This window comes from Argiope bruennichi, chromosome 3, assembly GCF_947563725.1.
Source record: "Argiope bruennichi chromosome 3, qqArgBrue1.1, whole genome shotgun sequence".
Taxonomy (NCBI): domain Eukaryota; kingdom Metazoa; phylum Arthropoda; class Arachnida; order Araneae; family Araneidae; genus Argiope; species Argiope bruennichi.
In genome coordinates this window covers 87,598,120-87,614,121 of record NC_079153.1, presented here as the reverse complement: position 1 = coordinate 87,614,121, position 16,002 = coordinate 87,598,120, and the positions used below count along the sequence as shown (strand labels likewise).

Sequence of the window (16,002 nt, the reverse complement as noted above, 5' to 3'; positions counted from 1 at the left end):
GTATTACCTGTAATTAAAAAATTTCAGTAATGTCAGATTGCAAAAAGAATCGAGATCTGATGACGGTCATCATTTTCTTATATTCTTATTGTTAAATTCATTTTAACCTTAACTGCGATGGATATTCTGGGCAGAAAAAAAAAAAAAGTTCTAGGAAGACTCAAACATACGCTGAAACAAGGATGTCTTAACAGCACATGCGGTCTATAATAAATATTTTTAAAGTTCCTCAAATTTGATAATATATTATAACATTTCCTAATCAATTGTTAACGAATCTTAATACTCGACAGTGAATAAGTTTTTGTCGTGTTATATAGCTACAGCTTCTCACTTACCAATAACACCGAATTTCCCATAGGCCAATTTAACAACAACAATAAAAGAAAAAAACATTTTCTGACATAAAAAAATTATCATATCAAGTTTAGAAGAAACTGCATCGTAGCAACAATGCATAATCGTTTGTCATTAGAGCAGAATCTGAAGCAAGATTGAAGATTTTAAGTCACTGGAAGAAAAGTTTTCATCGATTTTCTCCATAAATATAGATGGGTATTTAGCTATATGCAAAAGGATGAAATTAAGATCAACTTCTGTTTAAATTTGAAGACAAAATTCGATGAAGCTAGGATAACTGAATATTGCAAATACTTGCCAGTTTGATTTGAAAACTTTCAAAGATTGACGGATATATGAAACAACTTATTAGGGCGAGGAAATATTTATTCACTAAGAAAGGAAATAAGTGTTTCTTGTCTGATATATTATTCCTGGCATTCAAATTGAATTAGTTTTGAAATTAATAATGGTGAACGATCAAACCTATATTTGTATTTTTTTCAGACACTTTCTGCAGTAAAAAGCACTTCCCTACCCACTTTTATACATTAAAAAAAATGATGTATTTTGGCCCATGTTTGATTTTGAATTTAATGACCATAACTAGTGTAATCATTGTTCGCATTTTTGTGTGTGTGGGGGGGATTATTTCCGATAGTTAGTATTCATATTGTCTGTTCTTGACTCTTTTGTTGCAATATCGTGAAGTTACTAAAAATATTAGCGTCTTAAATTACAATTAAATTTAAATACGTATTTTTTTTATGTTATGGAAAGAAATGTAGCTTATTAACTTTGCAGATACTGGTGGGCCAATTATGCAAATTAGCTAGATGTTTAGAGCTGCTAGGTTGAATGGGAGAAGTACAGATAATACAAGATAAAAAATTTTATAAGCTTAATTCCCAAATAAATAAATTTTTAAAAATTAAAAGATTTCCGAATTAAAATATTATGACTATAGTGTGTATTTGCGATTGATTATTGAAATTATTATTAAAAAAATTATAGTAGACGCAATTGCTTACGTATTAAATATTGATGACCAATATTTATGGCATATTTTTTATATAATTTAACTGGCTATTTTATAATCCGTTTCACATATTTAGTGAAATAATAATTTTTAGTTTGAAGTTTTTTTGTTTTCTCTATAATCTAAATACTTCTATCTGTAAGTAAGGAAATAATTAATAATTATATTCAGTTTTTAAGAATATAATTGTCAAAATCTCAAGATATACATTTAAAGGATTGATAAAGACACATATATTAAATTAGACTGAAATGAAACAAAAATGAGAGGGGAAAAAAATCATTGAATTAAAATTTATTGGACGCTAGATTTTTATTTCATTTTTTCTAAGCTAACAAATTGTTGTCACATGAAAGGCAACTAGCGACCGTTAAAGGATAGAAATATTGAAATGTGCCGTTCATTTGATAACGTTACTTAAGAGGGGCTGCATAAATGTTCACTGCCGTGCACATTGAAATGTCTAAAATCCGCTTCTTGTAGAGGTGACTATCTACTTATTTTTTATATATAGATTAAAATATAGAAGAAAGTTATTATTGTTATTATTTTCTGAAATATGTTGAGTTGTGTATTATAAAATATTACGAAAGTTACTATTTTCATACCTGTGAGGAATTACCTATTGTAAATAAGTATGGTTTTTTCCCCATGGAAGTATATTATAATTTTTTATGCATGAAAATTTATATAATATCAGACAAACATGCAATTTTAAATTTAATTTCAGTTACACTCTGAAATGAATAGAGTAAACATGAAATTTCATTGCGATTTCTTGCTTTTGTGTGTGTGTGTGGTTGAAAAAAAAAAAAAGACATAAAATAATTATGTTATGAAATATTCTCAAGATATTTTCATATCTTGATATATCGATAGCTATATCTATATAGCTATAGATTTTCTTACAATGTGTATTTCTAATGAAATGATTGAAAAATCATGTTGTAATCATGTCCTTATTTGATTATTTTAGATAAGTTCATATGCCTTTATTTTATAGATTTTTGTACAAACACTGCATTTATGGAAGTTTATATACTTTTACCAAAAACTAATATCGAATTGTGTAAATATTTTTTTTTAATGAAATGCTTTATGTGCTGAAGACACTTATAATTTAGATGATATTAATGTTTTTCTTTCGAAAATTAAATTTGCCAAACATTTTGTGCTAGCACATTTTTATCGCGTCACCCAAACTGAAGAATTTTTTTCTTTCACACTTTTTTTTTGGGGGGGGGGGATTTATGCTTTTCTTCATACTTTAATTTTATTTAATAACTAACAATTTAAGATTAAAAATGTTTTTATGAACTTCGTTAAAAATTTTTAAATAGCACCTTACACGATGCATTTAGTTACCTCAAGAGTTATGCAGTTGTTGAAAGTAATTGGACTTAAGAAAAAATGGATGCTCGTGTTTTTTAGGGATGATACCAATTTGCCCTTTGTTTTGACAAAAGCAACAACAGAAAAAAAAAAGCAAGGTCTTGCATTTTCTCCTTTTACTACTATCGCTACTGGCTACACGGTTATAAACCAAAACAAATCTTCCAGTCGAAGTCTTCCGCCCAACCAGAATAAGGCAGTTGCGGCACGAGCACATTTCGTGAATCGAAATCCAACTGCGATCCAGATAAGAGAAGGTTAAGAAAGTGAAGCATCCCCATCCGGATACGGGTCAAGGTCTTCCCGAGGAGTCTTTTCGGTTACTCTTTCTTATCTCTGGACCGCGTGGCTGGATCGATGATGTCACTTTCTGACGGATGACGTCATCCTCAGCCTTTCCTCCCATTGGCCCGCGGACGAGCCCCTTTTCGGCGTACGACTACCACGGCCTGTTTTCTTTGTTACTTTTTTGGCATGTTGACAACCCTCCGCGAGGGTAAGGGTGAAAAAAGATCACTGCATCAAGTGGTATGAGAGGGTTGCTTTGTGATCCTTAACATTTACCGAGAAAAATTGTGTGTGATACATCTGTTCAAGAGGTTGCTGGATGTGTGACGGGACTGAGTCGCAGGGCAGGGAAATGTGCGTGGTTGCGATGGGAACATCATCATTAAATACATTCGTGTGTTCTGGATTTTAAACGTTAACTATTTTTTTTCTTACTTTTTTAGTACTGGCGTAATTTAGAATGAGGAAATGACATTTCAGCACGCATGCATGTATTTGGTAACTAAGCCTCTAAAATTTTCGAGCCGACTTTTTTTTTTCAATGCACCGAATCCGATTTTGTATTATATTCATTACAGGTGACTGACAAATTCATTTTTATGATTTTAGTAGTGAAATCTTATAATAGTAGTAGAAAATGCTGAAAAGATTTTGTCACAAATTATAAATTGCAAGTGTTTAGCTTAGCCTTTTTGTTCTCTTAATTTTAACAGTAATAGTGGTCCTTGTTTTCAGAACGGAACGATTTTTGAAATATTTTATAGTATCTTCTATACTCTTACCTTTCGGATAAGGTGAGGCGTACTAGGTGAGATAAAATATACCAGTAAGCTTTTTTTAATTTTCTGATAATGAAAGTTAGTATTCATAACCCGAAACCATAATTTATGGTAGCGAAAAAAAAAATTGCTGATTCAGTGGGTCATTTTGTATTAGGCGGTTTTGACCGATCTGTTTTTTTTTTTTTTTTTTTTTTTTTGTGGCAAGCTGTTGTTGGGTTCTGAACTGTTTTACCAATTGAGAAACACGATGTAGCTCTCTTTAGTTGACCCAGCAGATGGGATGTTCAAAAGAGAGAATGAGTGATGCTGCTTGTTATCTTGTATTTAACAATATATTAGCAGCAAATAACTTTTGCTACTGAATTGTTTATTAAAAAAAATCTGATTACAAACATTTTTTTTTTTTTTTCATTTCACATCTACAAATTATACTCTCCCCCCCCTTTGAAATCCACTCAATAGTTATCTAACTGAAAAGTGATAGAAATGAATTGAGAATGCTAAATTAAAATGCCGTATGCAGATTTTTCGTAATATTACCAGAATTAATAATTTCCGTAATTAAACAATTTTTTGTTAAACATTGACATGTTTTTGATCATGTAAAGCATTGCAGACTATTTTTAAAGTGAATATAAAGTGATCTGAAGGTCTAATTGACAACTCAGGAATGAATTTTTGTAGTTTTCTACTGATGCCATTTAATTTTTCAAAACTTATTCATGCTCTTTCCCCTCGTGTAAGTTAATTTACGAAATGCTGAAAAATTAAAAGAATGTTTGAAATGTAATAGAGAAACATTAATTACTTTTTAATTATATTAAAAAATTACTTTCAACGTTGCTAATGAAATTGATTGAAAATATGCTTGAATAAAAATAGTATTATAAATCAGATATTATATCATCACATTAGTATTATAAATCTGCTTAGTATTATCGAAATTATTGAACTAGTGGCAGTCATTCCTGTTAATAGTTTCACTTTTTGTTTTAAAATAGCTTCTTCATCTTTCTAAATATTCATCATTGAAATTTTTTCCCCACTTTAAGAGAAAAATTGTAACATGTCATTCAATCATTTAAGATATATGTGTATTATCATTTCATTTGATGACTCCATAAACTGTGACATTGCCTATTCGATCTAAAATGGAAAATATTCCTGCTGATAGATAATATGATTCTACAAGGAAATGAACATTTCGCGTGCTATATTCGGTTTCATTTTCTCTCATATCTTCTATTTCATCGATTGAATTATTTAACGTGCTATATTAAGCGTTTCTGCTGATATTTTTTACATGAAAAAGCTCTTATAAAATTTCAACGTTGGAACAGTGACATTTAAAATTGGAGAATCCGTTTTGTAATGTGGAAAATTTTCAATCTTTACCCAATATTTTATTCGAAAAATATCTATTAAGTTAGTGTATAATGGCTCTTTATAACTTGTTTTAAGTTTTAAACGGTCGGGATTTCACGGAGGTAACCTTAAAAGAACCTTTTACTGGATAACCTTTTACTGGATTAACCTTTTACTGGATTGAGAAAGTGTGCCTGTTGTTAAATGTTTCAGTCCGTTTATGGCTTTGATTAAAATGTTGCATTTGTTTTTAGCTTGTTAGTTCAACATCCCGAAGTATTGTGGGGCCGCGGTGGCCTGGTGGTAAGTTCTCGGCTTCGGAGTTTCAGTTTTGAGACCCGATTCCACCGAAGAACTGTCGTGTAAGCGGGTCTGGTACATGTTAAATCCGTTGGGATCAAACGTCCTCCCATTAGTGTGGTGCGGAAGTTTGGACGGGGGGTGCCAGCTCGGGTTTTTCCTCGTCATCTGACCGCAGTTCAAAATTACGAGGTCCGTCCCAAAGTAGCCTAATGTTGCTTTAAAAAGAGACGTTAATATAACTAAACTAAATCCGAAATATTGTGGAATTTTCTTACCGATCATTAACGTCCAATCAATTATCTTCATCTTATTGGCAATAGGGGGTATTCGGTGATTAATATAAGTCGTGATTGTAGATAAGATTATTGGACGAAGAGAATTTTTTTTCTGGACATATTTTGGACTGGAGTATTTTATATATATATGAAATGAAATGCCATTAAATCATGATTTGACTCATTCATTTTTATATAACAGTTAACAACAATTTATTTTCATGAAGTACAAATCAGAAATTATCCGAATCAGTTAATTTTTTTTTTTTTTTTTTTGAAGAACATGCCAAATTATCCAAAATTTCTCTGTAGTAAATAATGTTGCAACTTTTTCTAAAAGTTGCTTTTATCAGTCACTTAATCAGACCATTAAACTATAGTTTTATCACTGCATTTGTTTTTGTGTAAAAGTGCCACCTATTCGATCCGAATAAAACTCATTTCATTATAAAGCTGCATTTTTTTTAAATATACAAATGTGTTTTTAAGGCAGATTTATTTTGAATTTTTCCAAAATCCAGAAAACAAATTTATCATTTTCAATTTTATTTAAAACCATACCTTTATGCAAGGAAAATCACCATTATTCATAGTTATTTGTAATTAATGTGTCTATGCTTTTTATTTGAAAGCGTTGAACTGATTCTTTATTTTCAATTTATGATAAAAATAATATCATTAGAGAAAACCTAAAATTGAAAATTTCCACGCCTGTTGTTGATTAGAACTGATAGGGGATGATGGTTAGTATTTCGAATTTTTGAGGTTAATCCCTAAACACGACCTAGTGTAGCTTTAAAACAGATTTTTTCCCCCATCATTCTGTTAGCTATAATTATTTATGAAAGTTACATAAGTTTACCTATTTCATGCATAGTCAAAACTGATTGTAGCATTTAGAAACCGCGCTCACCAACACCTGGATGATTCTGATATTTAATAAAATCTCTTTACATACCAAGCATTTCAGCTCTCAGTCTTTTTCATTCAGAATTATGTAATTGGTAATACTGGTTATTTGATAAGCTTAGCTCTGATCATTTGAAGTAATGGGGAGGGGTGGGTTAATTTGTGGCTTGAATAATATATATATATAGTAAAGAAAAGTTGCACACCACGAGAAGGGAGAATGGGAAGTAGATCCTGATACTCGGAAAAAAATCAGTTTGTGAACTTATTTTTCTTTCTAACGAACATATATCACCCCCCCCCCTTCCCCCATGCTGTCTGGAAAGAGAATTATGACATTGTTCTCTAAAACGTTTAATTCAGTATAAAATACTTTAAGGATTTTCACCCTTTCTAGGGCCGTGGGAAGTATGTTTCCTACCAAATTTATCTTTTTATGAAATTATGTAGGTTGGCATCAGTTCTGACACATTTTTTTTAGAAAGACAGAAACTTAGATGCTTCAGTTCTTTATCTCACACAAAATGATGTGTCTTGATTTGTTACTTAATTAGTAATTAACCAAATTAATTAATCAAATTAAATTTATCTAATAAGCTAAATGAATCCCTTTTCTTATTCTAATATCAAGCCTCAAAATATTTTAAAATAATATGACTAGAAAAAAATGGCCCTTTGAAAGGTTAAACAAGAGATTATTTTCTGCACTAAAGATGTATCTTTGAAATACGATTTCGTATTGGATATGGGTGGTGAGAGAGAGAGAGAGAGAAAAAAAAACCTCACTTGTTAGACATTATATATATTTTTAACATTTTTATTTGATGTCATTTTATCTGCGATAACCATTAATTGTCATCGTAAAATATGATCGGAATTATGGATCCACCCAAAAAAGTAATTGCTTTTCAGAATATTTGGCAAATTTGTATAGCAAAAGAGGGTGAAAAAAGAAAAAAATAGCATACCTGTTAAATTTTGACATTGAAACTTTTATAGGTTTCTCTATAGTAAGAGTGTTAAGACCATTCTCTGAGACACACGTTCACCTTGCTCACGTGCCGCCACAAGATAAACATAGGAGAAGGGTGGGATCCTTTATTAGCATTTCATTAAAATGCTTGCGTGACTGACCACTCGGTGTGTTTGTTTTTAAAAGTGCGGCATTCTGTTAAGTTAACCGCTATTTCATTGTTTGGGAAGGTTATGTTTACATTATTAAAGCGCTGTTATTCAGTCATCGGAACAGTGGTTTTTGAGTTTTTATTTATGTTTATAACTGAAAGCAAGTCGGGCAGTAAAGAAAAATAATTAATTAATTAATAAGGGATGTTTTTCTGAACGTTAAAGAATTGGGTAGCGTGATTGAACTTTTTTTTCATGCTGCTAAATCTACACGATATTTTCACCAGAATAAACGATGAAACAACAGATTTGCATAAATGGGACTCTGGCTTTGTTTTCATTTGTTTAGTCGTTTTGATGCACTAAAAGCCAAAGTGATTTGACTTCTATCTGAAACATGCTAGAGTCTCTGCACGCAACTTGCAACCTAGATTTGAGCAGTGAGATGTATGGATGCCGAACGGGGAGTTGGATGAAGTCCAGATAATAATAATTATTATTATATATATAATTTAAAAGCATAGAAAGTAGCAGAAAGAAATAAAAATTACATATATTTTTTCATTGATAATTTCTTTTGGCTTTTAAAAAAAGAAAAGCAAATAATATATTTTGTTATTTTTTATTATTCTTTTTTTCTTTATAAATCCTCATATTGGCTAAGTAATGGAGTGAAGAATCTGCGCATCTCTCTTCAATTTATGAGGGTTCAAATTAAAAAAAATTCTATCTGCAATACTCCCCATGTAGTTACAAAATGTAACATTGACTGATTTGATATGATCAATTTTAATCGTGACTTTAGAATGCGATTACGTAGAAAATTTCGGAATTACGTGCTGGACTCAAATTCATCAACATCATTAAGCCCAAGTAATTTTGATTTAAAATGTTACGTAGACAGAAATTAACAGAGTAATGGAATATTTATGTTTCTATAAACTACTGTAAGAAAAAAAGAGTATTTAGTATATTACTATAAAAAAGATATTAGTTTTAATAGCTTAATATTTGCTACATCTTTGAAAGTAATCTCATCCAATTGCAATGCATTTCTGATCCTCAAAACATGCTCTGAAGTCGTTTTCTTGAAATACTTTTAGTATTTTTAGCGATTCCCCTCCTCTTCAGTTGACCCGAAACGGTGACCACAAAGGCAGTTTCAACATAGGGAAATAAGAGGAAGTCACACGGTGCAATATTTGGTACACACAGAGTTCTGAGGACCGTTTAAAAAAATTGATGATTTACTAATTATAATGACTTTATGAGAAGACGCATAATCGTGGTGCAAAACTCATGAGTTATCTCGCCTCAATTCAGGTAGTTTTCAACGTTTTTGAGTTTGATACAATTGTGACGAATCCGTTACCTTCTTTAAATATTTTACAGTATCCAAATACTCTTGATTTTATTAAATAGTTGTTTACACGCTTTTTTAACAGCAATTCCTGAAAAAAAGCTTAATATGTATTCTTTGTTCAATTATAGTCCAGATTTTGGCAAAATACATAAAAGTTAAAATTGTTAATGCATTTAAAACAAATATAAGGCGATAATAGGAAATCAAATACTTAATGTTGTTGGATGTTTATATAAGTCGTAAAAATATTTCTTTTAAAATTTCAAAAACGATATCTGACATACATATATTTTAAATGAGAAAGCACTTATATTTTTTATCATAAGGTTTGTCATTAATTAATTGGTATTATTTTCTTGATATGTAATGTATTAGTGCTCGGAAAATGTTTCTTTTTTTTTTTTTTGTGTGTCAGTGAGCCTAAAAGGGTCGAGAACAAAAGACAAGAATTGAAAAGGCTTACTATGTGTTTAAAATAGGCGAAGAAAAATTTAATTTTAATTTATAAGTTTCCAGAAACAGGAGTAAAGTTATACATATAACCTATGCTTTTAGTGACAACAGTATTACTGCGATATAAAAATTTTCCTTGGCATATTTTAAAAGCGATGCTATTTAAATTCAGGTACGTCCATTAGTGTCTCCTTTATTCAAGATTCATTCTTTTAATGAAGGAAATTATTAATGAGATCGTAAATATTAATGAGGAGCTTATCAAATGTGAGCTCCTTCTCCTTACTTCATCGACTCTTTAATTGGAAAGGATTTTTAATGCGCCCTCATAAAAATATTTACTTCAGCAATATTCCTACGCTAAGAATAATATTAATAGGCAGCGAAGGCGAAAGTACATATGTTTGCTCATTACCTTTATTCTCTTGCACGACTTAGCATTTCTGTTGTTTTTAAGTAAGAGAGAAAAAGAACTTTTCCTTCGTAACATTTCTTTCCCTTTTTCTCTAATGATCTTGTTCTCGCTCTCTGCTAGGTATTATTATTACTTAAAATCGTTAATATATGATTGATATTTGTTTTGCTTAGGGAATTTTAATTCTTATTTTCACGGAATCGTTTAATAAGTATCCGATTACTTTTTTAAAAAATTGGGAATATTCCAATCTGATTTTCTCATGTACTCGCATAATATTAACCGCTTTCGACGCCAACTGCTCGCTCACAGTGTGAATAGTTTTAATTTAATCATTTAGATGAAAATAAAAAAATAAAAAATGATGAACTCGGTAAAGTGGTTGTTAATACAACCAAAGTACAATGGGGGGGGGACTCTGCCCTTGTTTTTCTCCATAAAGAATACATGATTAAACTGAACAATATCTTGGATATATCTTCTGAAAATGGAAGATAGTCAAGAGCAGATTATCATTAATAGTATAATTATGGTTCATTCACTTTTATCAAAAAATATATATAAAATATAAATATAAAAAAATTTATGAAATCGATAGAATGGAGGTGGGCTTTTTGATTTTGTCAGTTATTTTATATTAGTTGCATTTGGCGACCATTTCGTTCACATTGAATGTAGACTGTATGTATTTTCAATTAAATTTCTTAAGTGTAAATTTATATTTCCTCCCCCCCCCAGCCCCAAGAAAATATCTTTCAATATTAAATGCTGATAGTTACCAAAGCCGTGGTATTTTAATAGTATTAGACCGGTTCTGTTCTATGTGTGAATCACCCTCCTGGCAGAATCGGGTCCCACGACATCCTACTGCTATTAAGCAATAAATCGTAACTATTAGCATAATCCATTTTTCTAACTTCCATGGTATTGTAACTTCGCTTTCTTATTCCCCGTCTAAATATACATAGATATTACACAGAATTTTTCTTCCTTACCTTTGAATACTGAAAAAAGAAAGTTATACGATTACATATTCGATGAAATAACAGAAAACGTGTGAACTTGTCTACTGTTGAAAATTATACAATTTTTAAAAACTTTTCTAAATGCAGGAAAAACTTACAGGATAATTAAATTGCTATCATAAAGACAACTTTTTTAAATTTTAAAATAGTATAACAGTCCGTTTTGTGCAATGATATTTTATTAATTATTGCCAAAAAAAACCCTTTGAAATTTTGCTTATTTTTTATTAATTGAAATGCTAATTAAAATTTCAAAAAAAAATCATTGTATTTATTGCATGCGTATTCCCATCTTCCAAAGTATAACTGCACCGAATTAATCTGGGTCTAACGGTTCGATACCAACACACACGCATGCATGCATATATTCTAATGTATTATTAGTAAAGAGATATTGAGAGACGCGAAGCTTTATTTTGCTTTATTAAAGCTTTATTTTGTATTGAAGAAATTGAATATACATTTTGGAAAAATGCCTCTTCCCGCTGGCCGATTAAGTTTAAAATATGATAAAGGTCATATGACATTCTTTTCACTCAATGCGTTTTTTTTTACATGATATTTATCTCTATTTCTACTACTAATAAAGTTAAGTGTGTGTGTTTTGGCAATTTACTGGACAGAGTCTTTGACCTACAGTTACTAAATTTCGCGCATATATCTCTTGGGAGGTGGGAATGTGCACCTCGGATCGATGTTCTTGAAATTTTGATTAAAGTTTTAATTAATTACGAGTTAAGCTGAATTTGGGCGTGTTTCAAGCGATAACTTTTGAAAATATTATTGCACCAAAATAAATTTCACACCGTTTTAAAAAATTTTTAAATTGACTTTTTTTAATTATACCAATTTTATAATCGTGCAAATCTTTCCTGAATTTTAGAAATGTTTTATAAACATTTTTAACATAATTCCAACAGTAGATTAGATTGTTTCCCTAACGGTATCACCACATTAGCGTCGCATTTTTAAATTAGCTTTTTTACACATTATTTTTTTGAACTTCTTAGAGGACTACAGACTCTTTTCAACTTTACTATATTATTAAACAAAATTCTTTTAACACATTAGGATAGGGGGTCTCGCTGCATGAACATAATATTGGAATAGACGTAAATGTGTAATTTTAATGACGCGCAAATAATGTATTATCCAAACGACTATTGTAAAGGGACGAGACTCTTTATAACTTCATTATGAGGTAGATGAAAATAATGAACAAGTTTCCGGAACAGTTATTTTATAAGTTCCACATTTCACAAGACAAAACAAACACGAATACGAAAATACACGACACTCACTTAGAATTAATTTAATAATAACCTCCAAGAAGGATCATGGGAAATATACTTTAATGTTAATAAAGTATCAGCATCTGTTGTATCAAAAGAGAAGGTAGTAGAGTTATGTAACCGCTACATCAATGAATTTTTTTTTCTTTATGCTTGCATCGTGTATTAATTTTATTCTCCAATTTTGCTAATATTTCTGTTAGTGCAAATATTATTTAGAATATATTTTGAATTTTTTTAAAAATTTCTTTATCAAAATTTTTATATAAAAAATATTTTTCTTATCATGTTTTTTTTTTTTTTTTTCTTCTCCTGCAGCCTTGCGGGTTTATGGAGGAAGCCGTCCAATATGCCCTCATAGAAGACGTTTACATCTTAGTCACGTGCGAAACCACTCAGAAATATTGCGTCTGCGTCGATTTGCCTGATGGTTCGCTGCTGCTCCAGGTGAGTGCTTTTCTTTATCCCCAATCAAACGAAAACAGTTAGGTTTCCGGCTCCGGAGCAATGTTTTTTGCTTTTTGCTTTTTCTGGACCTGTTTCTTACTTAAGCATTCGAATGTTCTGATAAATATGGAGACCTACAGATAGAATCTAACTCTGTTCCCCCCCTTCTTTTGTTTTTTTTGAGGAATGAAGGTGTAACATCTTTTTTAATGCACATATGAAAGCCTTACTACCGAAGACAGCTTAAGTTGATGTAATCGAGAAAGTTGTTACTGCATACCCTTTTTCCTTCTTTTTAAAGAAAATAGATAAATTCTGAATTTCTGATAATGTAGCAATTTCATTTCCCAATTAAAGTCATGTTATGGTATAGGGGCAAAGTTAATAGTGTTGGAATTTACCGATCAAGAGCTCATGAATCCTTTAACATTTCCGTCGTTATTGTTTCTCTCCCCCCCCCTTCCTTTTGTTAACTCTTTGGTGCATCGATATGCTGTCTGTTTGCAAAATTTCATATACATATTTCAAAATTTGAATTTCATTTCATACTTGCTATTTTTGCCACTTCATGTATGAAAGGAACAAATTGTTTTTAATTTCATTCGAACACATTTTAAAAGCAATTGATACATTTTATAACTTTTAAAATATATGAAAGTTGTGCGTTATGTGTATCATAGCTTTATCTAAAGATGAAAATTGATTAATTTCTTGGAACATAATCTACTTTCTCTCTCTCTCTCTCTCTCTTTTCTTTTAGAATGCATTTTATATATTGATCTGGAGGATTTAAATGTGACCCATTTCCGTTCATTGTTTTGGCAATTCTTTATATTTGGTTCGGATCAGTTCAGTTATATTAGCGTCGTGTTTTAAAGCAACGATAGGTCTATTTTGGGACGAACCTGATAATTTTGAACCTCAATCAGATGCCGTGGACGACACTTGAGCTGGCACCCTCTCTCCTGACTTCTACACCACACTAGTGGGAGGATGTTTAGCCCTGATGGATTTAATGTGCATTAGACCTCCACTTGCACGGCGGTTCTTCGGTGGAATTGGGTCTCGAACTGAAAACCATGACGAACCCTTACCACAAAGCCACTGCGGCCTCTTCATTATGCTGGAATTTGCACTATATCGTGCAAAAGTTTCCAAAATTGAATGGTTTGTTAAATAAAATAACATAATAAAAAGGAAATAGTCAAAAAGGAAAGAAAAAAGGCAGCCATGAAAGGATTATTTTCATGAAAGTTCACTAAATTTATAATTTTAAACAAAGATAGGAAATGCATACGTTGTAAAGATATAAATATATATTCTAGTGAATAAAAAAAGACATTTAAAAAAATGTCTATTTCGTTTATTAAATTCAAGTATGATTGTTCAAATACTCAAATATACACATAAGAATTAATGTATATTTAAATTTTTTTTAAAATCTGGAACGCATTGAGAAACTTAATAAATCGTAATAAAAGTTATTTCCGCCTTCTTTCCGGTGGAAGTTGTTTTCTCTTCCTTCATCTTTTAAAATCCAACCACGATTACTATTATTACACCACTTGGAATTTACCGTACCTTTCGGAAACTATCAAATTATTCTCGATACCGAACTTTTATTTTATGGAAGTTTCCATTTCGAAAACCAATCACATCGTAACCATGGCATTCGGAATTCTGTCACCCCATATACATTCCGTCCTATCCTTACCTAATTTGGGTATCAAAGTCAGGTCATCTGTTTCTTCATCTCTCTTCTTCCACGATCCATTGACATGCTCGACGCAGTTGTGTCGTCGACTTCCGTGTGGAATGCGACAGCTGTCATCCCATATCGACCGACATGTCAAGCAGGTCGGGCCCGTTCCCGGTAATGACGTCAGATGCCACTCGCTTTTTGTCTTCCGAGGCAACGGAAACGATTTAAGAAAAGGGAAAAGGTTGCTAACCTTTTGCTGCTATTGTCTTTTTTCTTTGTTTAGTGCGTTATTTTGCCAAGTGGGCCATAATCCCTTGTGCACACTCTTTAGCCGTTTCTGCAATTGCCGTATTTTTTTGTTCTCGTATACGCAGTGGCATAGTGAGGGTAAGAGGCATACATAAGATTTTTTGCTCTCCCATTTTATTTGACTTTAAAAAGTGACATAAAAGCTCTAAAGTGATATCTCCATGGTACTTTGGACTTTTATCCTCTCGGTCGGTACGCCGAGCATAGGATTAAAGCAATAAATATAAAATGTTATTTTAGAATTCAAAATTCTACTTCCACATGCTGATGAATTTCAATGTTTTAGACCTACTCTAATCTGAAAGTTTTATTTTTACGTATATATTTGATTGTCTGTGTATGCCCTCCAGCTAGTGTGGTGCGCACATTTGGAGAGGGAGGTGTCAGCTCAGGTGTTGTCCTCGTCATCTAACCGCTGTTCAAAATTACGAGGTCCGTCTCAAAATACCCCCAGTATTGCTTTAAAACGAAACGCTAATATAACTTATCTTGATTGTACGCGCATGCGAACGAATAAGATGAATGAAATTTAGCATATGGTTCTTGCACGCACATACACACACACACTTAGAAGTTTTATGAGCAAATAATTATAAATTTTCGTAAACATTCACTCAATTTTCTTCCCCTGCTGTGAAATTATTCCCCCTTCAAGTCCATATTTTTTACATGTACTTTGCTATTAAAAAAAAAAAAATCTAGACTTTTTAATTATGCTTATTTTGTTCTCCTTCCTATTTTGTCTTTTAAATGTACATGTTTGTGTACGTTGACGCAATTATAGTTAAAAATAGATGATTAAGAAATCGGGAGAATTTCAAGAAAAAAAATCAGTACAGCAAGGAAAATTAACTTATTTAATAAATTAATTTATATATTTTTTTATTTTTAAGGTAGCGAAACTTTTTTCAACTTATAATAGTTTCTATATAACAACAAATTGTGAAGGAATAAAAATAATTCAAACCGTTTGCTGAAACTATAGTTTTGATGTTTCTAGATGATTTTTATGGATACCCTTCAAAGACACTTGGTTCGATCCCGTTTAACTATACTTAATCGGTGAATTTTTTTTCCCGTAAGTATATGAAAAAGTAGATTTATGACACTCTTTAATTTTTTTTATTAAATCCCGCTTAAATAATACTGTCTATAATATGAATATTTGACGTAATTATT

The 16,002-nt window shown here is 31.1% G+C and overlaps 1 protein-coding gene across 1 annotated transcript in view; it reads left to right on the top strand.

Annotated features, from left to right (window-relative positions):
• Nucleotides 1-16,002, top strand: part of LOC129963108 (C-Maf-inducing protein-like) — a 184,915-nt gene that overhangs the window by 60,478 nt on the left and 108,435 nt on the right. The window contains exon 2 of the mRNA XM_056077182.1: nt 12,684-12,812. Coding sequence (XP_055933157.1) covers nt 12,684-12,812 — 129 coding nt within the window. The remainder of the gene's footprint in view (nt 1-12,683; nt 12,813-16,002) is intronic.